The following is a 22442-nucleotide window of genomic DNA, read 5'->3' as shown; positions in this document are numbered from 1 at the left end:
GAACTTATAATCCTAGTGAACTTGAAGAAAGTTCAACTTCTAGGAACCTATCCTAGATAAACATATATGCATAATAAAACGTGTACATATATCTCCACTGAATACTGTTGAGAGAAAAGCCTATCAAGAAAGGGTATGAAAAGGCTATGATTCATTCCAAAACACAGATATGAGATACAGAATATTCAGCTGCTAGTTATGCCTTTTGTTTTATTAGCAGAGCCTAACAATTGTTAAAAATTAAATCTGGTTTTCTAAATATTACCTTTAAAATGACTTTTCAAAAGGCTCACATAGAAAACAACATACCTATTTCATCTATAAAGATGATGGAAGGCTGTAGCTTTATGGCAAGGGAGAAAACAGCAGCAGCCAGTTTCTGAGATTCTCCATACCACTTATCAGTCAATGTTGAAGGTTGAAGGTTAATAAACCGACAGCCTGCTTCTTTAGCTGTAGCCTTGGCAATTAATGTTTTACCACAGCCTGGAGGTCCGTAGAGAAGAACACCTGAAAAATTAACATTATTTTATTATTATCTTCAAGATAATGAAATATTTGCTTTCTTTGGAGTAAAGTATAATAGATATGAAGGTATACAAATTTTTTTTAAATATTTATTTTTCAGTTGTAGTTGGACACAATACCTTTATATTATTTATTTATTTTTATGTGGTGCTGAGGATCAAGCCCAGGGCCTCGCACATGGTAGGCGAGTGCTCTACCGCTAAGCCACATCCCCAGCCCCATGGAGATATACAAATTTTCTTAATGTTGGAAAATAAAAATAAAATTCAAACTGAGGAAAAAAATAAATACTTCGCATAAAATATTTATATAAAACACACGTCAAAATCTGAATTTTTTTTTGGTTGCCATGCAAGGGATCAAAGCCAGGTTCTTGAGCAAGCTAGGCAAGAGTTCTATCATTGAGCTATATTCCCAGCCCACCTTTCAATTTTTTTTTTAAATAAAAAACTTGAGCTTGTTTCCATAAACATTATATATTTTTTTACATCAGGCATCTCAAAATAACGGTCAAACTTTTCCTAAAGAGTAGACATATTTTTCTATTGATCACAATTCTTTAAGATTCATGTTACAACATCAAACTAACCCAAGTTTTGTTTGTTTGCTTGTTTGTTTTTGGTACTGGGGATTGAACTCAGGGGGCACTCAACCACTGAGCCACAGGATCTCCCTGAGTCACTTAGTGCTTCACCATTTCTGAAGCTGACTTTGAATTTGTGATCCTTCTACCTCATCCTCCCAAGTCGATGGGATTACAGTCATGTGCCACTGCGCTTGGCCATCAACTAGCGCAAGTTTTAAACATTTCTAAAGCTGATTTTGAAATTTAACTCCATAAGCTTTACCAGGACAAGTTAATATTTTCAAGCAGAATTTGCAATTTTTAATTCAAGTCCATTTATAGCTGCTTAAAATTTACTTAAGTCAATTATAATCTGATCCTTCAACTGACATTTTTCTTTTGGATAGCCATGTGAAACAATAAAGAATAGTCATCTAATGACATTTCATTTAAAGCTGAAAACACATGGATGATTGCTGGTATTGTGGAATTATTATATCTCATTTTTTGATCATATAATAATGTGGGCTGCACATTTACTAGCAAATTCATATGTAAATATTAATTATATCAGAATTTTTAGAACAAACCATTCATTTGAAAGCCTCTGTATTTTGTACACTTTACAGTTACACCATTGTAAACATATGCACTACTTTTAGAATGTCATACTTGTTTCAAAGTATTCGTTGATCGTTTCATGTTTTTCTCCTAGTAGTTTGGACACAAGATTAATATTTTCCAATTATTTCTCTTTGTAAATCAAAATTAGTGTTACTAAGTAAGTAGTTGCTAGTGTCTGAAAATTAAACTTGAAATGAAGGCTTTTAAATCTCATAATCTTCTGGCAGATAGAGTTATGATAAATAAGGTATATATAAGGAGATATCAATATTGTACTTCTTGAGCTGGGTGATAGTTACATGTTACCTTTATAATTATTCACTCAAGTATTTTATCTCCATTTCTCTATGTATGTTATGTTTCATTTTAAGATTCAACTGACATATTATCAGTGAGTTTAGCAGTTTAGTGGTCTAAACAGTGTTAGTATGTATTAAGAGTGGTAAATGAGTAATAGTCCATAAGTTAACATGAAGCATTTTGCTTTAATTATTAGTTTCACAATCTTTTAACTAGTTTCTTGAGCTTAATTTGGCACTTATATAACCAATTTAAACAAAACAAATATATGTTTATCTTGTGCTTTGTAGAAGCCTAAAAATTCATACTTCTTTTTAAGATGGATGTTTTTTGTGAGGGTTTTACTTGTTAAGTGCTACAGGCAAATAAAAGATTTAGGGTAAGAAAGAAAAAACTAAGCTGACATACAGCACTCGCTGTGGCTCAGGAGGCTGAGGCAGGAGGATGCTGAGTTCAGAGCTTCAGCAACTTAGTGAGGTCCTGGCAACTCAGCAAGACCTTGACTCTAAAGAAAATATAAAAAAGGGCTGGGGATGTGGCTCAGTAGTGTTCAATCCCAGTATCCCTCTCACTCAAAAAAAGAAAGACAAGACTAATTGATACATACATATTCCAACATAAAATAATCCTCATTGGTGACAAATACACTATCTTATTAGTGTATTTGAAAAGCGACCAACTTTCCTTCCCGAAAGTGTTTCTGCATTCTTTATTTGAATTGCCTATAATAAGACTGTATGCATAAACAAAACTAAAAGGATCATACTTACAGATGCAGGTATAAACATTCTCAATGCTTAAGTTTCAAGGTTTCAAAGTGATGACTAACTACAAATGAGGAAATAATTTATAAAAATTTTAGAAGCTAAAGAATGATTGAGGGGGGCTGGGGTTGTGGCTCAACAGTAAAGCACTCATCTTGCACAAGTGAGACCCTGGGTTCAATCCTCAGTACCACATAAAATAAATAAGTGAATTAAAGGTATTGTGTCCAACTACAACAAAAAAATAATTAAAAAAAAAAAATTGACTGAGGCTGGGGGTGATGGCAGACACCTATAATCCTTGTGGCTCAGGAGACTAAGGCAGGAGGATCTGAATTCAAAATCACCTTCAGCAACTTAGCAAGGCCCTAAGCAACTCAGCAAGAACCTGTCTCTAAATAAAATAAAAAGCCCTAGGATGTGGCTCAGTGGTTAAGTCCCCCTGGGCTCAATCCCAAAATAAGTAAACAGAATAAAAAATTATTTTAAAATTATTACTTATACAACAGTTCACTGGATCTCAGCATTGTGTTTGGAGAATCTGATTTCATCAAAAACAAACAAACAAAAAAAAATACAGTTCTCTAAGGCCTAAAAGTTATGTCTTCTAGACTTTTAATGCTTTCGGCAAATATGTATTCTTCACCATACCTTTTGGAGGCTGCAGAAGCCTAGAATTTTCAAACAAATGCTTCTTTTTGATAGGTAAGATAACTGTATCTTTCAGATCCGTAATGACATCATCTAAACCTGCTATATCACTCCAAGTAACCTGGAAAAAGTTAAAGTCAATATAAATTTTTCAACTAATGTATACTCACAAAGCAAAATCCACCCCCAATTGTAAACCATTACATAATCTGGTAATTTCAGATAAATAATAAAAAGTTAAAATTGTATATTAATATGAGTAAACACTTTGCAGCAGTAATGATATTAATAAGCTCAGTGACACTTGAAAAAGGAATTTAGAAGTCAATTTCTTTCTATTTAAAAAAAATTAAATAAAGCATTAGGGCTCTGGATGTAGCTCAGTGGTAGAGCACTTCCCTCTTATGGGAGAGGCCTTGGGTTCAATCGCCAGTGTCTTATGTGGGGTTAAGAATTTAACTGAATTCATTCCATTTGTGAGTAGAAAATACACTTCCACAAGAATACTGAGAAACAGCTTAAGATAATTAGCACTAGCTGATAGGGAAGAGTTTTGCCAGGAATGTACCTATTTTACATAAGATATTATCAACACAATAGGAATTTTAGAGATAAGGTGTATACTAATCAAACTGAACTTCTGATTTTTATTCATCAAAAGTAAAAACTGTCAAACTTATGAAGTGCTGGGAGCAGTTCTGTATGCCTGTAATCCATCTCAGCAACTCAAGAGTCTGAGATAGAAAGAGTGCAAATTTAAGGCCAGCAGGAGCAACTTAGTGAGGGCTTAAGCAACTCAGTAAGACTTTACATCAAAATGAAAAATAAAAAGGGCTGGGAATATAGCTCAGGGTAAAGCACCTCAGGGCTAAATTCTAAGTAACAAAAAGAAAACTAAATGCTATGGTTTGGATATGAGATTTCCCCAAAAAGTTCCTGTGTTAATGTAGGAATATTTAGAGGTGCAATGCTTAGATTAATGAGAACTGTAAACTAATCAATCCAACCTAATTTGAATGAATTAACCAGGTAGTAACTAGGCAAGTGGAACATGGCTGGAAGAGTGGGTCACTGGGAAAATGCCCTGTAAAGGTCCACATTCCCTGCAACCCCCTTCCCTTTTCTCTCTCTCTGCTTTGAAGACACTAAGAAGTGAGCAGCTTTTCTCTACCACACCCTTAGGCCATGATGCTCTGCTTCACCTTGGACCCAGAACATCTGACAGACCATCAAAAGAACCTCTGAAACTATAAGCTAAAATAAGAGTTTATTCACTTCCCCCAAGTTGTTCTTGTCAGGTATTTTGGTCACCAAAACAAAAAGCTGACTAACACAACCTATTTTCAAATAGACATGGAAAACCTTCTGAATCAAAATGTTTCTTTTAAATAAAGCTAAAAGGGACTAAAAAAACAAAAACAAAAGCTATATCTATATAGACATTTATATATATGTTTATAATTTTAATATTAATGTGTGTGTGTATATATATATATATGTATGTATGTATGTGTGTGTATGTGTGTGTGTGTGTGTGTGTGTGTGTATATATCCATCCATCCCATAAGCTGGGCCCACATCTGTAATGCCAGCAGCTCAGAAAGCTGATGCAGGAGGATGCAAGTTAAAGACCAGTCTGGGCAACTTATTGAAACTCAGTCTCAAAATAAACTTTAAGGAAGAGTCTTGGGAGTGTAGCTTTAGTGGTAGAATGCTTGCCTATAGTGCACAAGGCCCTTGATTCAATCCCCAGTGCTGCACGTACCTGCCCCTCCAAGGGGAAAAAAAAAACAAAACAGAAAGAGAAAAAGAAATCAATCTAGTTCTAAGCTAGCACAGTAAAAGGGTTATTCAGAAGCATTGCTTTACTTTTTTTTTTTTATAACTTAGGGGAAAAAGTGGGGTGGTGTTTTAGTCAGCTTTTTTTCACTGCTCTGACTAAAAAGACCCGACCAGAACAACTGTAGGGGAGGAAAGGTTTATTTGAGGGCTCATGGTCTCAGAGATCTTAGTCTACAGAAGGCAGGCTCCATTCCTCTGGGCTCTACGTGAGGCAGGACATCATGGTGGTAGAGTGTGAGAGAAGGAAACAGCTCACATTATGATCAGAAAGCAAAGAGTGGGCAGTGGGAAAAGATAGACACACACTATCTCAAAATTAAAAGATAAAATATTTTTTAATCTCCAGATACAAAATATATACCCAATAGCCATGCCCCCAATTAACCATTTCCTCCAGCCACACCCCACATGCCTCCAGTTACCACTCAGTTAATCCCATCAGGGATTAATTCACTGATTAGGTTGAGACTCTCACAACCCAATGATTTCTTCTCTGAACCTTCTTGCATTGTCTCACACATGAGGTTTTGGCAGACAATTCAAATCCAAACCATAACCGGTGGGGATGTAAAACAGTAGCTAAATCTGAAGAAAATATTCATAATAGCTGGGAAAACATACTATCCCTATTGTGACTAACTCACACATAGACACATTTAGGGCCCTAAAAGATGTCATTATAAAGTCATAAATCAAATTAGAGGCTTAAATCTAGGGATGTGTATATATGTCTCTCTATACACAAATATTAAAAGGTATTGCACACTTTTATTTTCTAGATTTAGAGATGGGTCTACCATATTTTACTCAATTTGTATCAATAACATTAATGTATTAGATAAATATATTCTAGCATATTTATATCTGTTGCTAATCAAGTATTCACATAGCATCTTGGAGTTTATAAACTAAATTAATCTAATCCTCAAAAAAATGTTTATGAAGTATATAGACAGGTATTATGCTATTATCCCTGGGCTATAGACATCAGAACTGAAACTTGAGAAAACCATTTGCCAAGGTCACAAATAGAAAAACTGGGATTCAGAATCCTGTGTTGCTTACCATAACATACCATAAAAATTTAGATTGTAACTGGATACAGTGGCACATGATTATAATCCCAGAGGCTCAGGAGTCTGAGACAGAAGTTCAAAGCCAGCCTCAGCAATGTAGCATGGCCCTAAGCAACTCGGTGAGACCCTGTCTCTAAATAAAATATAAAAAGGCTGGGGATGTGGAGAAACCAGTGGTGAAGCACCCTTGGGTTCAATCCCTGGTACAAAAAAAAAAAAAAAAAAGTCTAGATTTAAACTACACAAATCAAAACACCCATATGAGGAAAGAAGTTTTATAAAACAATGAAAAATACATAAAATTACAAGTTTTCCTAGGCAAATGTGTTCAAAATGAGTTCAGAAAAGAGTAACATAGCAGGCCTAGCATTTGGAAACTTGAGAGTTCCCACAATTCCTTGACAACAGCTCACTGTTCCTAAACAGTGTGTGCCAATGATGTGGTTTATGGTTAATATCACTTTTCCTTCTGGGAGTCTAGAATTTCAAAACACGTAAGGAAGATGAGGACTACATGAATAGCCCCCAATTAAAAACCCTGAACTGTGTCTCTATTAAGCTTCCTAGAAGACAATACTGCACATGTGTTGTCACAACTTGTTGATGAAAGAATTAAGCATGTCCTTATGACTTCAAGTGGAGGGAATTCTAGGAAGACTGTGCCTTTCTCCAGACTTTACTCCATTCCCTTTTCCCTTTGCTGATGCTGCCTTGTACCCAGAATAAATCATATCTGTGAATACAATTACATTCTAAGTCCTTTGATTCCTCCTAGAGAATCACTGAACCTACTCATAATCTTCCACACCTTTAATATAGAACACTAGCCAAAACAAATAAATCATAATAAGATTAAGGATACATACATGCATGTTAAGAGGATCTACCAGATGAGCAGCAATACTCATTTCATATTCTGAAAGCTTCACATTTTTCACACCAATTTGCTTCATAAGTTTTTCTGCCTAGAAAGAAAAAACAAGCGATCATTGTTAGTTTGATATTAGTTACTGGTATTTCAAGATAGATAGAAAGACAGATAGTCTAAAAAGCAATAAATAAACAAGAATCTTCAAGGACTATTCTAGGTTTCTTGGTCTTATCCTTCCCTATTGTGAGACACTAAGAATTATAAGAAAAAAATTTCCACTCCACAGAAACCAGGGCAATTTAACCAGCTCTTGGGAAATGAGAAAATAGAATACAAGACTGAAGAAAGGATGTACTTCATAATATGGCCTCCTAGGGTTTCAAGGAGACCTTAGGGTACCATGTGGTTTCTCTGACCTAGTAGAATGAACATACAAAAAAAGGTAAAACCTCAAGATAAAAGTCCAAGTAGCTAAGGATACCAAGAAATGTACAATTGGTGTTTCTTTCCTTAAATTAGCAGAGAATCTAAAATAGATATCCAACTGCCTTCAAATTATCCAGGTATCTACGACAGGTGTCTGTAAATATCTAACTTAGAATGTTTTGAGACACTGTCCCTTTCAGTTAAGAGTCAATTCCTGGGAGCTGGGGTTGTAGTTCAGCAATAGAATGCTTGCCTGGCATGTGTGAGAGGCTCTGGGTTTAATCCTCAACATAAAAATAAATAAAAGTATTGTGTCCATCTACAACTAAAATAATAATAATGTCAATTTCTGGATCTAGTTAACCAAAGATAATAAAATGACTCTAAATAACGTGTGTGTGTGTGTGTATGTATTCTGGAAGTAGGGCAAAATTAGTTTTAAATCTATGAGTTCTAGCAATGCAACAAATGTTTGAAGGCAAACATTTTCTGAGTGTGCCAAAGACTATGCCAAAAGAGTAAACAGATGAAGTCATTCAATCTTCAGAGTGATCCTATAAAGTAGAATGATTTTTCCCCTATCAAGGAAAAAGAAACTGAAGCTTAGCATGATTAAGTAATTTGCCTTAGATGAAAGGTTAACAAATGTAACAGGCAAGATCTGAATCCAAGCCATACAACTATGGAGCCCATACTCTAACCACCACACATATTTGCCTTGGTTTCTCTACTTAAAATGCAGAGGGCTGGGGATATAGTTCAGTTGGCGGAGTACTTGCCTCACATGCACAAGACCTTGGGTTTGATCCCCAGCACCACCACCAAAAAAAAAAAGTCTTCATAAATCTATATATACATTAAAATTTCAAATAAGTGAGAATTTTAGAATAAAGGTACTCTAGTATATCATGTTTTTAAATGTTACAATTTTTGTTATGTTTTCCTAAGATGCTTTTGCTGATCTTGCTGTTTGTCAGGGATATCGCTGTTCTATAAAGGAAATTCATATCACAGAGCTTATGTTTACAGTTTAGCTAGGTTATTAGGAAAAATATGTGTTAGTCATATCCTGGTAATACCTCTTCTAAAAAAGTGCTATAAAGGGGGAGGGCTGGGGTTATGGCTCAGCGTTACAGCACATGCCTAGCATGTGCGAGGCCCTGGGTTCGATCCTCAGCACCACGTAAAAATGAATAAAGTAAAGGTATTGTGTCCAACTACAACTAAAAAATAATAAGTCATATCAGATAATCACATAGAATAAATTTTCAATTTTTCACTTCCTATGAAATAAGTAACCTTTTCCAGGTTCCTTTATCTCTTGAAAATGCCTTCTCTTTCACTGTTTGTAAAGCTTTTATGTATCAGCTATGGAAGGTATCTTATTTTAGCACTGGTAAAGACATTAATTTATTCTTCTTTTTCATTATGCTGCTATAAATGTGAAGCCATCCTACATGTGTTCTTTTAGGGCAATGCTCTAAAACAGTGGATTTCAACTGGGGAAATGTGGTCCCCTGGAGATATTTGGCAATGTCTAGAAATACTTCTAGCTAGCACACTTGGAGATGGGGAAGAAGGGGCTATCGGCATCTAGACCATTGAAGCACGGATGCTGTTAGTCAATCTATAATGCACAAGAAAGCCCCCCTCCACCCAGCACTATATACGACTAAAATACACCAAGAGCCAGGCACAATGGCACATGGCTATAATCTCTGCGGCTCTGAGGGCTGAGGCAGGAGGATTCTGAGTTCAAAGACAGCTTCAGCAACTTGGCAAGGCCCTAAATAGCCTCGTGAGATACTGTCTCAAAATAAAAAGCTCAAAAAAAGGGGCTGGGGATGTGGCTCAGTAGTTAAGCACCCCTGGCTTTAATCCCTGGTACCAAAAAAACAGATAGGTAGGAAAATTACTTTTTACTGAATACCCACCCTCTTTAAAAAAACTATTTTACACTTTTTTTTTTACCCTTTCACATTACTTTATTACCCATTCTTGCTATTTTTTTTCTTCTTCATGTGAAGTACAATTACTAAAAGCTGTTAAGAAGTGGAATAGGAAAAAAAAAATGAAGAAGAAGTAGTGGGATAGGAAACAGTGAACTACTATTTTTGCCTAGAATGGGGAAGGAAGAATTAAGGAAAAGGAGTAATAGAAAAGGAACTATTATTCGTAACACTCATTTCATTCAGGTTCTAAAAGATTCGTAAGATTAACTGTCCTTTTGGAAGAATAATTTTAGGAAGTTACTTTAACAACTTAAAATGAAAAACACAGAGGAACTAATTAAACAGATCAGAAACAAGGACAACCTATGATTCTTTCACTGAGGTCACAGCTGAACTGCTCCATTTTAAGTGTAGGTAGAGGAAATCATTGATAAACTATCTTAAGAAATGCACTTAAAGCAGAACTAGCAGAGAATTTGAGTATCTTTACATGTTAAGTATAAGCCCTTATTATCACAAACTTATAATAAAGACTAGAAACATCTTTTTCTAGGAAATGTGGAGACAGGAAACTTCTTTGTTAGCATTAGTGTACTTATTGTCGTAATATTAGGGTAATATCTGATATTACCATAGGGTTCTGAAAGCTCCTGGGTAAGATATCTGTACTATAGTGCTCTTCTACTACTATGCTTATGTATAAAACTCAATGCTAAACTGAGTTTTTTTCTCCTCCTCTTGTTTCCTTTTTTACTGCTTTTCTTTCCTTATTCCTCTATCTACTCTCTCACTCAGACAATACTGTACATTCCTTACGGATTTCCTATCTTAATTTCCTATTGACCTTACCTTTTACTGTTCTAAGATTTGGTTCCAGTAAATCATATGCTTTAAAAGTCACATGATTGATGATACAGCGATACAGTTTTACAACTGTTTTCTGGGGTAACAAATGATAGTTCTTCCAATTGTCATTATATGATGGCTACTTTTAAAATTACTTAGCAGCTGAGAGTTTCAGTTTAATGTTCCAGTGTACAGTTCTTTATAAAGCATTTGAGGTATTATTTCTCTCAAAATAATGGAAACAAAATTTGTAAGATTATAGTTGTAATGACAGTATGACAAACAGGAAGAAAACTAAGGCCACAGTTACACAGTTATGTACATTATCTTCCTGTATATGACGAATTTTGGGTACTGAATCTTTTCTGTGATTTATTACTAAATAAATCTATCTCAGGAAAAGTATATAGTCTAACTAATGTGACAAACAAAATACTGCATTTATAAATGCCCACAACAGTTCCAGTATGAATCACTCATCCTGTACATTAAAGCTCTTCTTTACTGGTCATGTTGAGGCTTGAATTCAGGCGTTGCACATGTTAGGTAAGCACTAACATATCTACAGCTCTTTTTTGAGAAAGGGTCTCCCTAAATTGCCTCAACTTGCAATCCTCCTGCCTTATCCTCCCCCAAATAGCTGGGATTACATGCAAGTGCCACAATACCTAGTTTAAAGCTTTTAAATAAAATAACAACCCAACCAGGTGCAGTGGCACACACCTGTAATCTCAGTGAACAAGGCTGAAGCAGGAGGATCGTGAAGTTCAAACTTAGCCTGAGCAACTTAGCAAGGCCCTGAGCAACTCAGCAAGACTTTAATAAAATATAAAAAAAAGGCTGGGGATGGAGCTTGATGGCAAAGTACCCCTGGGCTCAATCCTTGGTACAAAATAATAATAATAATAATAACAACAACAACAACAATAATGTCCCAATTAATAATATCCACTGTTTATTACAGAGACGTCTATCAAAACTCTCCTACTACATTTAAGTATGGTCCAAACAGCAGCATATATCCAGAAAATTCCTGTCCCTCTATAACATTCTGCGGGAACCATTAAATATCCTACATTCTCACAAGCTGGAAGCTTTCCTGACTTCAAACTAGAAGTTATTTACAAATATCCCATTTAATCCAACAAAAACTACCTCCAGGTTAATACTCCTGATTTCAGTGCAACTATGCCATCTTTTACCTTGCACCTTTCAAACTGTACATAAGGGCCAAGTATGGTGGCACACGCCTATAATCTCAGTAACTTTAGGAGGCTGAGACAAAAGGACTGCAAATTCAAGGCCAGCCTCAACAACTTACTGAGGTCCTAAACAATTTAGCAAGACCCTGCCTCAAAATAAAAATTAAAAAGGGCTGGGGATGTAGCTTAGTGGTCAAGTGGCCCTGGGTTCAATACGCAATACCCCCCCCCCAAAAAAAAATCACATGAGGTCTACTAATAATCTGGCAACCTCTAAGAAGTATTTTATATCTAAGCTTTTAGATTCCACATTCTTTCTGACCAAAGTCATATTTTTCTTCTCTCTCATTCACATCTGATTGTTGCTCTTAAAGTGTACTATAATTCCTTAATTCCTGGAAATTCTCCAACTGAATTATTCCCCTATCTGGCAATATTTGACTTCCTACATAGGCTGAACTATAAGGTCATTAGTTAGATAATGCCCTCCTCAGAACCCTTTAACACTTCTAATTAGCATTATCCCCAATGCTGGTTCAGCACTACCATACTCCCAGACACTAAACTGCTAAGTAATGCTTGAATAACAAGGACTAGGATTGTAGCTTAAAGGTAGAGGGGCTTCCCTATCATGTGTGAGGCCCTAGCTTCAATTCCTAGTACCACAAAACAAACATCCAATTGAGTTCCCAATTTCTTCAACTATCCCCTAATGTTCTATGGTCAATGATAATTTAATCCCATTAAACTGCTCAAACATTTATTTACCTCAGCAGGTTTTCAACCTCCTCCACTCCCTTTCATGTTACTGAGAAAAAATACTTAGCTCAACCTTAAAATGTTCCTCTAACTACTAATCCCAACTCCTCCTGGTTCTTCTAGAACCTTCCTCCATCTACTACACACCTTCTTTAGTAATCTCATCTACTTCCTCCTCGTACTCCTCCCCCAACTCCCTCCCCAGTACTAGGGATTGACTCAGGAACATTCTACCTCTAAGCCATATCCCTAGCTCTCCTTTTTTAAAAAATTTTATTTGGAGACAGGGTCTAAATTACTAATAATTGCCTCAAACTTGGTAATCCTCCTGCCTTAGCCTCCTTAATAATTAGGATTACAGGTGTACACCACTTCACCTGGCTGGAACGCCCATATTCGTTACCTCAAACTATACTTGCCCCCCACTAAATGACCAAACTTACTACACTTTCTTAGGTCATATTTCTCTTGGCCACTCTATACCACATTTATACCAATCCTTTTTTGCGACCTCTTCCTTTAGCTAATGGTGACTTTATACAAAAGTTATTCTCCAGATAGTATGAGAGAATGTGAGGAGGGGTATAAACAAAAAAAATTCTAGAGCTTTCTAAAATTATATTCACCATTCCACCAATTTTCTCAATTTTTTTTCTTTCCAGAACACAGGCATGTCAGTTGATAATCAATGCCCCAAGGAACCATTATTATAGTCTTCAGTGTTCTGTATGCCACATGTGAGATTAGGGGAAAATGACAATAATCAGTACCTTAAATATCTTGGTTTTATTCTAGTTACTTTTCTCTGCTGAATGCCATATTTGAGCTGAGGGCAATTCAAAGGAAACAAATAAGTGTAAGAAAAATCCTCTTTCCTCCTTGTATTTTCCTGAAAGTAGGACATAAGCTTACAAAAGTGTCATTCCTCCCCTCTCTACCAAGGACAGAAGTCAATCACAAAGTCCACATTAGACATATCCTGAAGATGTTCACCAGAGAAATTTACGTAACAAACTCTACTAATTTTGTTGGTTGGTTGTTTAAGCTTTACCACTGAGCAACACCCCCAACCTGTTTTGTTTGTTTTTGAGATGGGGTCTTGCTAAGTTGCTTAGGGCCTCACTAAATTGCTGAGGCTGGCTTTGAATTTGTGATCCTCCTGCCTCAGTGTCCCAAGTCTGGGATTATAGGCATGCACCACTACACCCAAACTCTACTAGTTTTTTCCTACCCATGGTTTCCCATATGGTTACCCTCCCATTATTTGCTTCATGCAGAGACTCAGGTCCTTTTGTTTGCTCAATTCTCTAAAAACATATTGTTCCTTTGCTAAGATACTATATAAACTAAAATTTTGTTTTGTTTGGTGGGGGATGGGTACTGGGGATTAAACTCAGGGGCATTTGACAACTGAGCCACATCCCCAGACCTATTTTGAATTTTATTTCAGAGACAGGGTCTCACTTAGGTGCTGAGGCTGGCTTTGAACTTGTGATCCTCAGCCTCTGGAGATACTGGGATTACAGTTGTGTGCCATCCTGCCCAGCTTAAACTAAAATTTTAACCAAATCTTTTGAGTTACTCATCTCTGGATACTCTTATGTTACCTGCTGTCTATGAGACTCTATCTTGGACTGGCTCTGTGCTTTGCATCCTGAGTTCCTTGGAGTCATAAGAATAAACAATGAAAATTCAGTAGGCTCAGCAAATTCCCTCAAGGTGAAAGTTAGTCATCAAGTTCAGCTTACCTTTCTGAATTTTTGCCTGAAGTATTTCTTACCTGAATTCCTTACTTACCTTCCCCCCACCCCCTTGGTACTGGGAATCAAATCCAGTGTGTTTTTTACTGAGCTACATTCTTAGACCTTTTTATTTTTTGTTTTGAGATAGGCTCTCACTGAACTGCTGAGCCTGGCCTCAAAATTGCCATCTTCCTGACTTAGCCTCCAAATCACTGGAATTATAGGCATGTATCACTGTGCCCAGTCAGAATTCCTTACTTTCTTGACAGCTCATGAATACTTTAAAAGAGGATTAAAAAAAATTTTATATTATATATATAATTAAGTTTACTTAGTTTTCTAAACAGGAAATTCAGTTAAGGTATGTAGCAACTCAGAATGACCTAGTCATTCTCCACTGGCTTCATATCATCTTCCCATTCTCTAAATGATGAGAATGTGTCAAGGATTACTCTTTAGACTACTACTTATCACACTTCCTTTGAAGATCTCAGCACTCTCAGTGGAGTCATCAGCATTGATTATTATGATAATTATATCAAAAGCTCTCAACAAGTATTTGAATGTATAATTCTGGATAGTGGTGGGGAAGATTGGAGAGTGGTCTGGAAAAAGCTCTATAAATGATGCACACATACACAGCAAAATCTTATGACTTACACCATTTCAACCAAGACTCACTACTTTAATGATTCCAATGCCAATTACTTATGGGCATAAGAAAGTACCCCTAAGACTGACATTTTTGCTGAGATTCAGATCTACAACTTCAACTGGTGTCAACACTTTTCCCTGAATCCCTACCATCAAAACAAACTCAATATGCACATTTCAAAAGTCATCACCTCATAAAACCTGCCCTAACAATTTCCAAACCTCTATAAAAATATTAGCGAGTCTTTGAGGAATCAAGACAAATCTTTGATTCCTTTAAACAATGTCCTTTTTCTTTCCTCACATCATCACAGAGTGCTTCCTGCATTCATTCCTTTGAATTTATTTCATTCCCCTATTCTAGGTCTTTGTTAGGATTTTTGTAGTTTATAACTAACACATCTCCCTTTTGGTTTCTTTTGACTTCAATTCCTCCTATAAACCACTTTAAAGTGAATTATCCTAAAAGCAGTGCTTTGCATACTACCCACCTATTCAAATACATTTAATGGTTTATCATTGCCTACACAGAAATCTTCAACTGCTCAACGTATTTCAATTGTTGGTCAGCAATGTAGTGAAGAACAGAGTGCAGAGAAGCTACAGCCCTTAGACACCCAAGACTCAGGATAATCTTTTCATTCTTGATGTTTTAAACACTAGTAAGTTAGTGTGGAACAGGATAACATTAGAAGCAAAAAGCATGTCTCCTCAGGTGATGATGAACTTTTAAAATACTGTACCATTTTTTAATCAGCCTCAGTCTACCCACCAGAAAATTAAAGATTGAAGAAAAAGTAGAACCCTAATCTCAAACTTTATATTTAGGACCCGTTAGCATGTAGTCCTTACATATCCCTGAAGGTTCTACCACCTAATTAATTACATAAACCTTCCTTCTCCAACCTGACTAGACCATTTACCATTCCTTTAATAGGTCTTGCTATTTCTACCCCCACTATGAGTGTGTTCATGTTCTTTCTACTTACTATTGTCCTTGCTTGCGAACCTAGAGGCCAAGCTCTTTCATGAAACCATACTCAATTGGCTCAATCATGGTAACTATTCCTTTCTCCAAAAGCCAGTTTGTCTTCTATACTACTCATTAGACAACTAGCATATGCCACTTACTACTATAATTTATATTGTCACAACAAGTTTTTTCTCCCTACCATAAGCACAATGAGGACAGTTATCTGACACTTCACATACCCAATATTTAGAACAATATTATACATATAATTTTCACCAAAGGCTTAATGATGTGATCTATTTACATAGCCCTTAGCATCCATATTTGGGCTGGGTGCACTGGTGCACATGCACCTATAATCCCAGTGGCTCAGGAGGTTGAGGCAGGAGGATCATGAGTTTAAAACCAGCCTCAGCAAAAGTGAGGTGCTAAGCAACTCAGTGAGACCCTGTCTCTAAATAAAATACAAAATAGGGCTGGGGAATATGGCACAGTGGTCGAGTGCCCCTGAGTTCTAACTCAGTACCTCCCAAAAAGCTGAAAATGATATATCTTATCAATATCTTAACCTGAGACTCAAACTGACTTTCTCTAGATGGCAAAAAAAAAAAAAAAGCTACACTGAGGTATATAATATATAATAAGGTGCTTTTTCTTTTCTTTTTTATGATGGTATTGAGGTTTGAATCCTGGGGCACTCTACCACTGAGCTTCATCCTACCCCCTTTTTAAAATTTTGAGACAGGGTCTTGCTAAGTTGCCACAGCTGTCCTCAACCTTGCAATCCTCCTATGTCAGCCACCCAAGTTGCTGGGATTACAGGTGTGCACCAGAGTACCCGGCCATGGTCAGTTTTTTGTTTTTCAACCTACACTGCTCAGACTTCCCAGCGTGTTATAAATAGGCTAAAGATATAAGTAGACCTTGAGCCAATTATTTTATAATCAAATTTAAGAAATAAATTCATAAATATCAAAACTACTTTTCAGATATATATTTACTATCAGTGTTAATGAAACTGTGATTTTTCACTTTTTACTGATTTAAGAGGTATGCCTGTAGATGGTCATCATTATACAAAATTCAAGCATGAAGATGTGAATTTGGTGTCAACATACCTTATATACAAACAGAGATTTGATAAATTGTGGTATAAAGGTGTATTAAGAATTGTAATGCAAAAAAAATTATGAATTTAATGCACTCCTCTATTGTGATGTAGGTAAGAAATAATAAAAAAATTAATTAATTTTTTAAAAAAAGAATTTCTGAATATGCTGGTACACTGTAAGCCAATGAAGATAAATCATATTACTACTGAAAAAAGAGATATGCCTATAATGCAGCCCTCTTCTCAACATTTGTCTGTTGCATTTTGAAAGAACAAGAGTTATTCGTCTTTTTTCCTTAACACCAAGCATAAATGCTTATTGAATGAATCAAGAGTCACAACTCAGCTGGGCATAGTGGCACATGCCTGTTATCTCAGTGACTTTCATTTTCAGTACCATTGCACTTCTTATGAGGTTTATATAACTTATTAATTTAAAATTCTACTCTATTTTTAGTTTTGAAGGAGAATGTTTGTTAGCCATAACAGAAATTATCTTCAAACATTTCAATCATACCTGTTTCTGAGCTTCTACTTTCTGCTTTCTGGTTGGATCAATTGCATCTACCATCCATTTGATAGTAAAGTATGTTACTGCACCAAATATTGTCAAGCGGAAAATTAAACCAACAACTTCATTCCGACTCAAGGGACGAGAAAAGGCTTCAGCATGTACCATCTTGATTGTTAACCTTAAAAAACAAAGAGAAATGTCACTAAATAATAACTATATTCATTAACATTGAGAGACTATTAAAATGTTTGAACTAAGCAAGAAGCTAAGTTCTAATCAAATTCAAACACTACCTACCTTAGAAAAATGTGTTTCATTTTTAAGGAGAAGTGGATTTTCAATGTTAAATAAACAAACACATTTAAAGCTTTTCTTACAAATTGAAGTAGATTAAAAAACAAGTTTATTTAGGAGTAGAATAATTTTATTGAAAAACATGGTCTTAAGTGACTTTCAGTTTTTAAATAAATATTCCAGAGAATCTGGAAATCTGGAAAATAATGACTTTACACTAATCTAACTGAAGAAAGGCTGCCTGACAATGAAATGCTTTACTAATATGATGCTGACAATCTATCTCTTCAATTAGGTATCTATATACCAGATAATTTTTGAGAGTGAAATTCAAACTACGAAATAATTTATTTTTTCTCATACCTACTTTTAAAAGTTTTGAAGCCTGGTTAATTTTAAGTATTCCATTTTCTCAATTAATAAGTGATATTAAATTTTTTGATCCCTCTATTGCTCCCAACAACCCAGCTAAATATGAAACAATAGAACTTTCAAAAGATTTAATCAAGAAAACTACCACAAAAATAAAGCAGGGAAAAAGGAAGTAATATGCTTACTTTTACATAAAGTATATATCCCTTAACAGCTACAACAACTGCAGCTGGGTTTACAGTGAGGCATGCACTCCACTGTCAAAGGCAATAAGTATATAAAACAATAAACTTATTAGGGATGATGTGACTAATTGCATTTTGGGGAATAGGATCTCATTTTCAAACAATGCCATTCAAAACACACACACACACACACACACACACACGCACACAGGAATATATATTTTGCATTCAAGTGGAAAGGAGTAAATCACAATTGTGCAAACAGCTTAATAGCACCTAAAAATCAGGTACTGCAGAGATTAAAATCCATGGTCCTTCCAGCTCTAAATTATTGTTTTCTCTTCTAAGTTAAAGATCCTCTTCATCTCCTTCCCTCTGGAACATCTCTCCACAATATTTTTAATTTTTAATTCCACAATATTTTTTTAACTTCACAATATTTTTAATTCTATTATAGACCTCCTATTCATTCACGTGTACTCTATTTCTTCCTTATCAAGACTTCAAAGCTTTCCCTTTGCAGGATTCAAACCTATCCTCAGCTAGCTCCAAAGAGTCACTTTAAAGCCTTTATCTCTGACCATTTCTCAAATTTCTCAATAGGAACTCTCAACAAATGAAGTCACTGGAATAGAAAATGCCAAATTTCTCCTTCAGTCTTATATTTGTCTGTGCCCTGGAGGGGCCATTTCCCCTCATTCATTTAAGATGACTCAAATTCTATACAAACTTCAAACACTAACCTTATCTGCTCCATAAAGTCTTTCAAATCACATTAACTCTCTATATTATTTATTTAGTTCTACACAATTTTAAGAAATGTCTTATTTTAAATCATTATTGGATTTATATCTATTCTACTCAACTAGAGTTTAAATCCTCATAAACAGGATTTTCATCTTACTGACATCTTTACAACTGTCACACAAAGAGACTATTCAAAAATTATTTGTTCTACTGAAGAAAAATCTTCCATTCAATCAACAAAGTCAGACTTCTGCAGAATTTCCAAAAGTCAAGGTTTCACATTATTACTCAGAACCATTCACTTCACAATAATTACATTACTTAATTTAAACATAACTGATGGGCATGGTGGTGCATGCCTGTAGTCCCAGTGGCTGAAGCAGGAAGACTGCAAGTTCAAAGCCAGCCTCAGCAACTCAGCAAGACCCAGTCTCTAAATAAAATACAAAAATGGGAGGGAGCTGGGTATTGGCTCCGTGGTTAAGCATACCTGGTTTCAATCCCCAGTACCAAAATACAATAATTTAAACACAACCAAATAACTGAAGTCCTTCATTTTGGATGAAGAAATTTCGGCCCAAGGATATTAAACAATTTAATCCATTCAATGGCCATTTATTAAACATCTATATACAAAGCTTACTATATAGTGGATATACAATAATGCCTAACTACTTAAGAAACTAATTATATTAATTATAATGAATTATTTTTTAAAATGGAGCTATAAAAAAACCACATAACTGAAATCTTTCCTCGGGTAACAAATCAAAGTGTGATTTTTCCATCAGGATGGATTTTTAAAGTTGGGTTACAAAACACTTCTCACACAAAGTGAAAAATTGACTTCTTCAGTCTTTATTCCATCAGAATAAAATTGAAAATGCAGTAGCAATGTGTGGCGGCATAATCTGAGGTACAATTCATGGATGAAAATAATCCAGCAGGCAAAGTAGGAGTTTTATTAACAATTTGTGAAAAGTGGTGACATTCCAATAAAACATTTTCATTGGTCTATAAAGTTTGAGTTGGTAGTGATAAACTGCCATCTACTGGATGTTCACTGAACTACATGAACAAATTAAGGTTGTTTCCAAAGCACATTCCAAAGTCATCAAGATAGTTACAATTTCTAATCCTATTTTAAAATGCCGAGATAAGAAACCAGTTTATATAGTTTCCTATTCTAAAATTATTAACATAATAGTACAGCAGTGTACTGATGGCAATTCTAAAATTGTATATTGTCTACCTTTTTAAATGACTTCAGAATCCTGAAATGAAACTGAAAGCTCTTGCTTTGTAGACTGTAACTGCAAATACTTTACATTTTATCTGTAGATGAGATGTGCACTTACAGCACATTCTTACAGCACTGATATACTTCCAAGGTAAGGCTATTACAGAAACAATACCATTCCAGAAGAATACAAATAAAAGCTGCCAATGCACATAACAGGATGGAAGCATTTCTATCTTGCATAAACATTAGGTTCAACAAAACGAATACACAAAGATGTACATATACTCAGTTCTATGTATCGCAAAACTCCGGCAATTCAGTTATCTGTTAGGCAACCATGAATTCCAAATGGTTTATTTTGATTTCTCGATTTCAGGATGGAAAACTTTAAGATCATACTACCTCATCTATGAGCAATTTACTGACAGATTAAGAGACGAGAGTATAGCATTCATGCTGTATTATTTCTCTAGGTCACTGCAGCTTTTTACAACGGGTTTCTCAAACTCAAAAAGTCCCAGTTTCACAGACTTCAAGGCCCTACGATGAAGGCCTTCCTGCCTTCACAGAGAGGACAAGTTACCATCATCATTCTCTGTGAAAGCCTGCCCAGCCCTCAAAATTGGGTTACACAACACCTCTACTTTTGCACAAAATAATAGAAGCACCAGTGCAACAACCAGACCCGGCTCATTCAGGCTGCCTTGGCCCATGAACCCTAGTTCTGAAGTCGTCCGGGACGACCCTAAGCCTCCACAGTGTCCAGGCTGTCTATAGAGATTCCCTTGGGAATGGTATAAGTCTTTAGGCTGCGCCCACAGAGACCCAGGGCCCAGGCCGGGCCCGAAGCCAAGGCGAGGCCCGGGACGCCCTTGGAGGTTAATCCGCTCGATAGCAAGGGCTACGGAGCGCTGGGGGGCGGCACTGAGGTGGGACTTAGAAGAGGGCGAGGTGACCTTTCCGGTGGGTTTTCCCAGAGTGGAGCCAGTCCCTAAGAGAGCTCGGAGAGATCCTGTATGAGTCTCACCAGGCCCCGCGGGAACCCGCTACTCACCCGGAGGAAGAAACAGCAGCAGCAGGAACCTTCAGCCGGCCTTGCACAGGAAGGAAATGCCGCCTGGGAGAAAGCGCTTCCGGCGGAGCCGCGGCCCGCCCCCTACACTGAGCGTGCGCGAGCCGCGGCGCAGGCCCGGAGCGAGCGCTGTGGTGTCCTAGAAATGGCTTGTCGCTGCATGCGAGTGGGTTCGCGTACCTCGTGCTTTCTCTGGTACTCGCTGAGCTGAGTCTTTCCGTGAAGCCAGAGTGTCTGCAAGCAGCTTTCCAGGGATCAGAGCTGTGTCTCAGATTGAATTGGAGAAGGCGCTTATCACCATAAAGTCCTTGCCCTGTTGGCCTGCTGGGAGCAACACTAACAAATAAGGGAGGCTTCTTGAGAACGAAAAGAACAAAAATCTTTTTCCTGACGCCAGCTGATTTTGACTCTTTCCCATCACCCCATGCAGTTCCTTGCGCTGCTGCTCTGTCTAGCCAAAGCTCGACGCGCATGGCCACCCCTCACCATCTGTCTTAGTTTTTAGAGTGAGCTCACCCTGCTCTCCCATTTTTGTACTGACAAACACCTGGGGGTGGCGCCTGAAAAACCTTTGACGAAATGACTGAGCAGCCCACGCAGGCAGGACTAGCAGTTGGGACGGAATAGGGTATTTGATAATATATATTTTTATTTCTCTCACGTATTTTTACTTCTCCACCACCACCACTCCTTTCCTTTCCCTTTCCTTTTTTTTTTTTTTTTTTCTTATCCTCTAGAATGAGCGACGTGACACTAGAGGTCCTAAGGGAACAAACTGAAAGCCTTCTGACTACACAGACTGCCTGGGGGCGAGATGGGGCGAGATAACATTAGCCCTGTCCCCAGATAAAAGAGGCATCACTTCCTTTAGATAGAGGTGGTGAGACTATTATAAAGTCATGAGACAATTCCCTTCCATATTTTCCTCGGAAAGGCAGTTTGTATCTGTCTGCTGTAGGGATCGTCTTGGATAGCTAAAGAATTCTGCAGCCTGATTATTGAATTAGCAAATGCTACCACTGTTACAATCTTGTAATATTGTAGTATATAGTTCATTGACAAGAATAGAATGGAATTTAATACTATAAGCGGTTAATGTTTTACATCCAGACCTTTTTTGTTTTTAAGG

The 22442-nt window shown here is 36.6% G+C and overlaps 1 protein-coding gene across 2 annotated transcripts in view; it reads right to left on the bottom strand.

Annotated features, from left to right (window-relative positions):
• Atad1 (ATPase family AAA domain containing 1) overlaps positions 1–21540 on the bottom strand; it is a 48992-nt gene extending 27452 nt beyond the window's left edge. The window contains exons 1-5 of one of the 2 annotated variants that reach the window (XM_015498870.2): positions 21296–21540; positions 17404–17578; positions 7217–7315; positions 3433–3553; positions 310–510 (exon numbers count right to left, since the gene is read on the bottom strand). In XM_015498870.2, the coding sequence (XP_015354356.2) occupies positions 310–510; positions 3433–3553; positions 7217–7315; positions 17404–17565 (583 nt within the window). In that variant the 5' untranslated portion in view covers positions 17566–17578; positions 21296–21540. Of the gene's footprint in view, positions 1–309; positions 511–3432; positions 3554–7216; positions 7316–17403; positions 17579–21197; positions 21215–21295 lie in introns of those variants that run through there. The other variant, XM_048807430.1, reaches the window with a different exon arrangement.
• Positions 21541–22442: the final 902 nt, after the last annotated feature.

This window comes from Marmota marmota, unplaced genomic scaffold (genome assembly GCF_001458135.2).
Source record: "Marmota marmota marmota unplaced genomic scaffold, marMar, whole genome shotgun sequence".
NCBI classification, from domain to species: Eukaryota; Metazoa; Chordata; class Mammalia; order Rodentia; family Sciuridae; genus Marmota; species Marmota marmota.
Note: the sequence above shows the minus strand (reverse complement) of the source record. Positions and strands in the feature narration are given on the sequence as shown.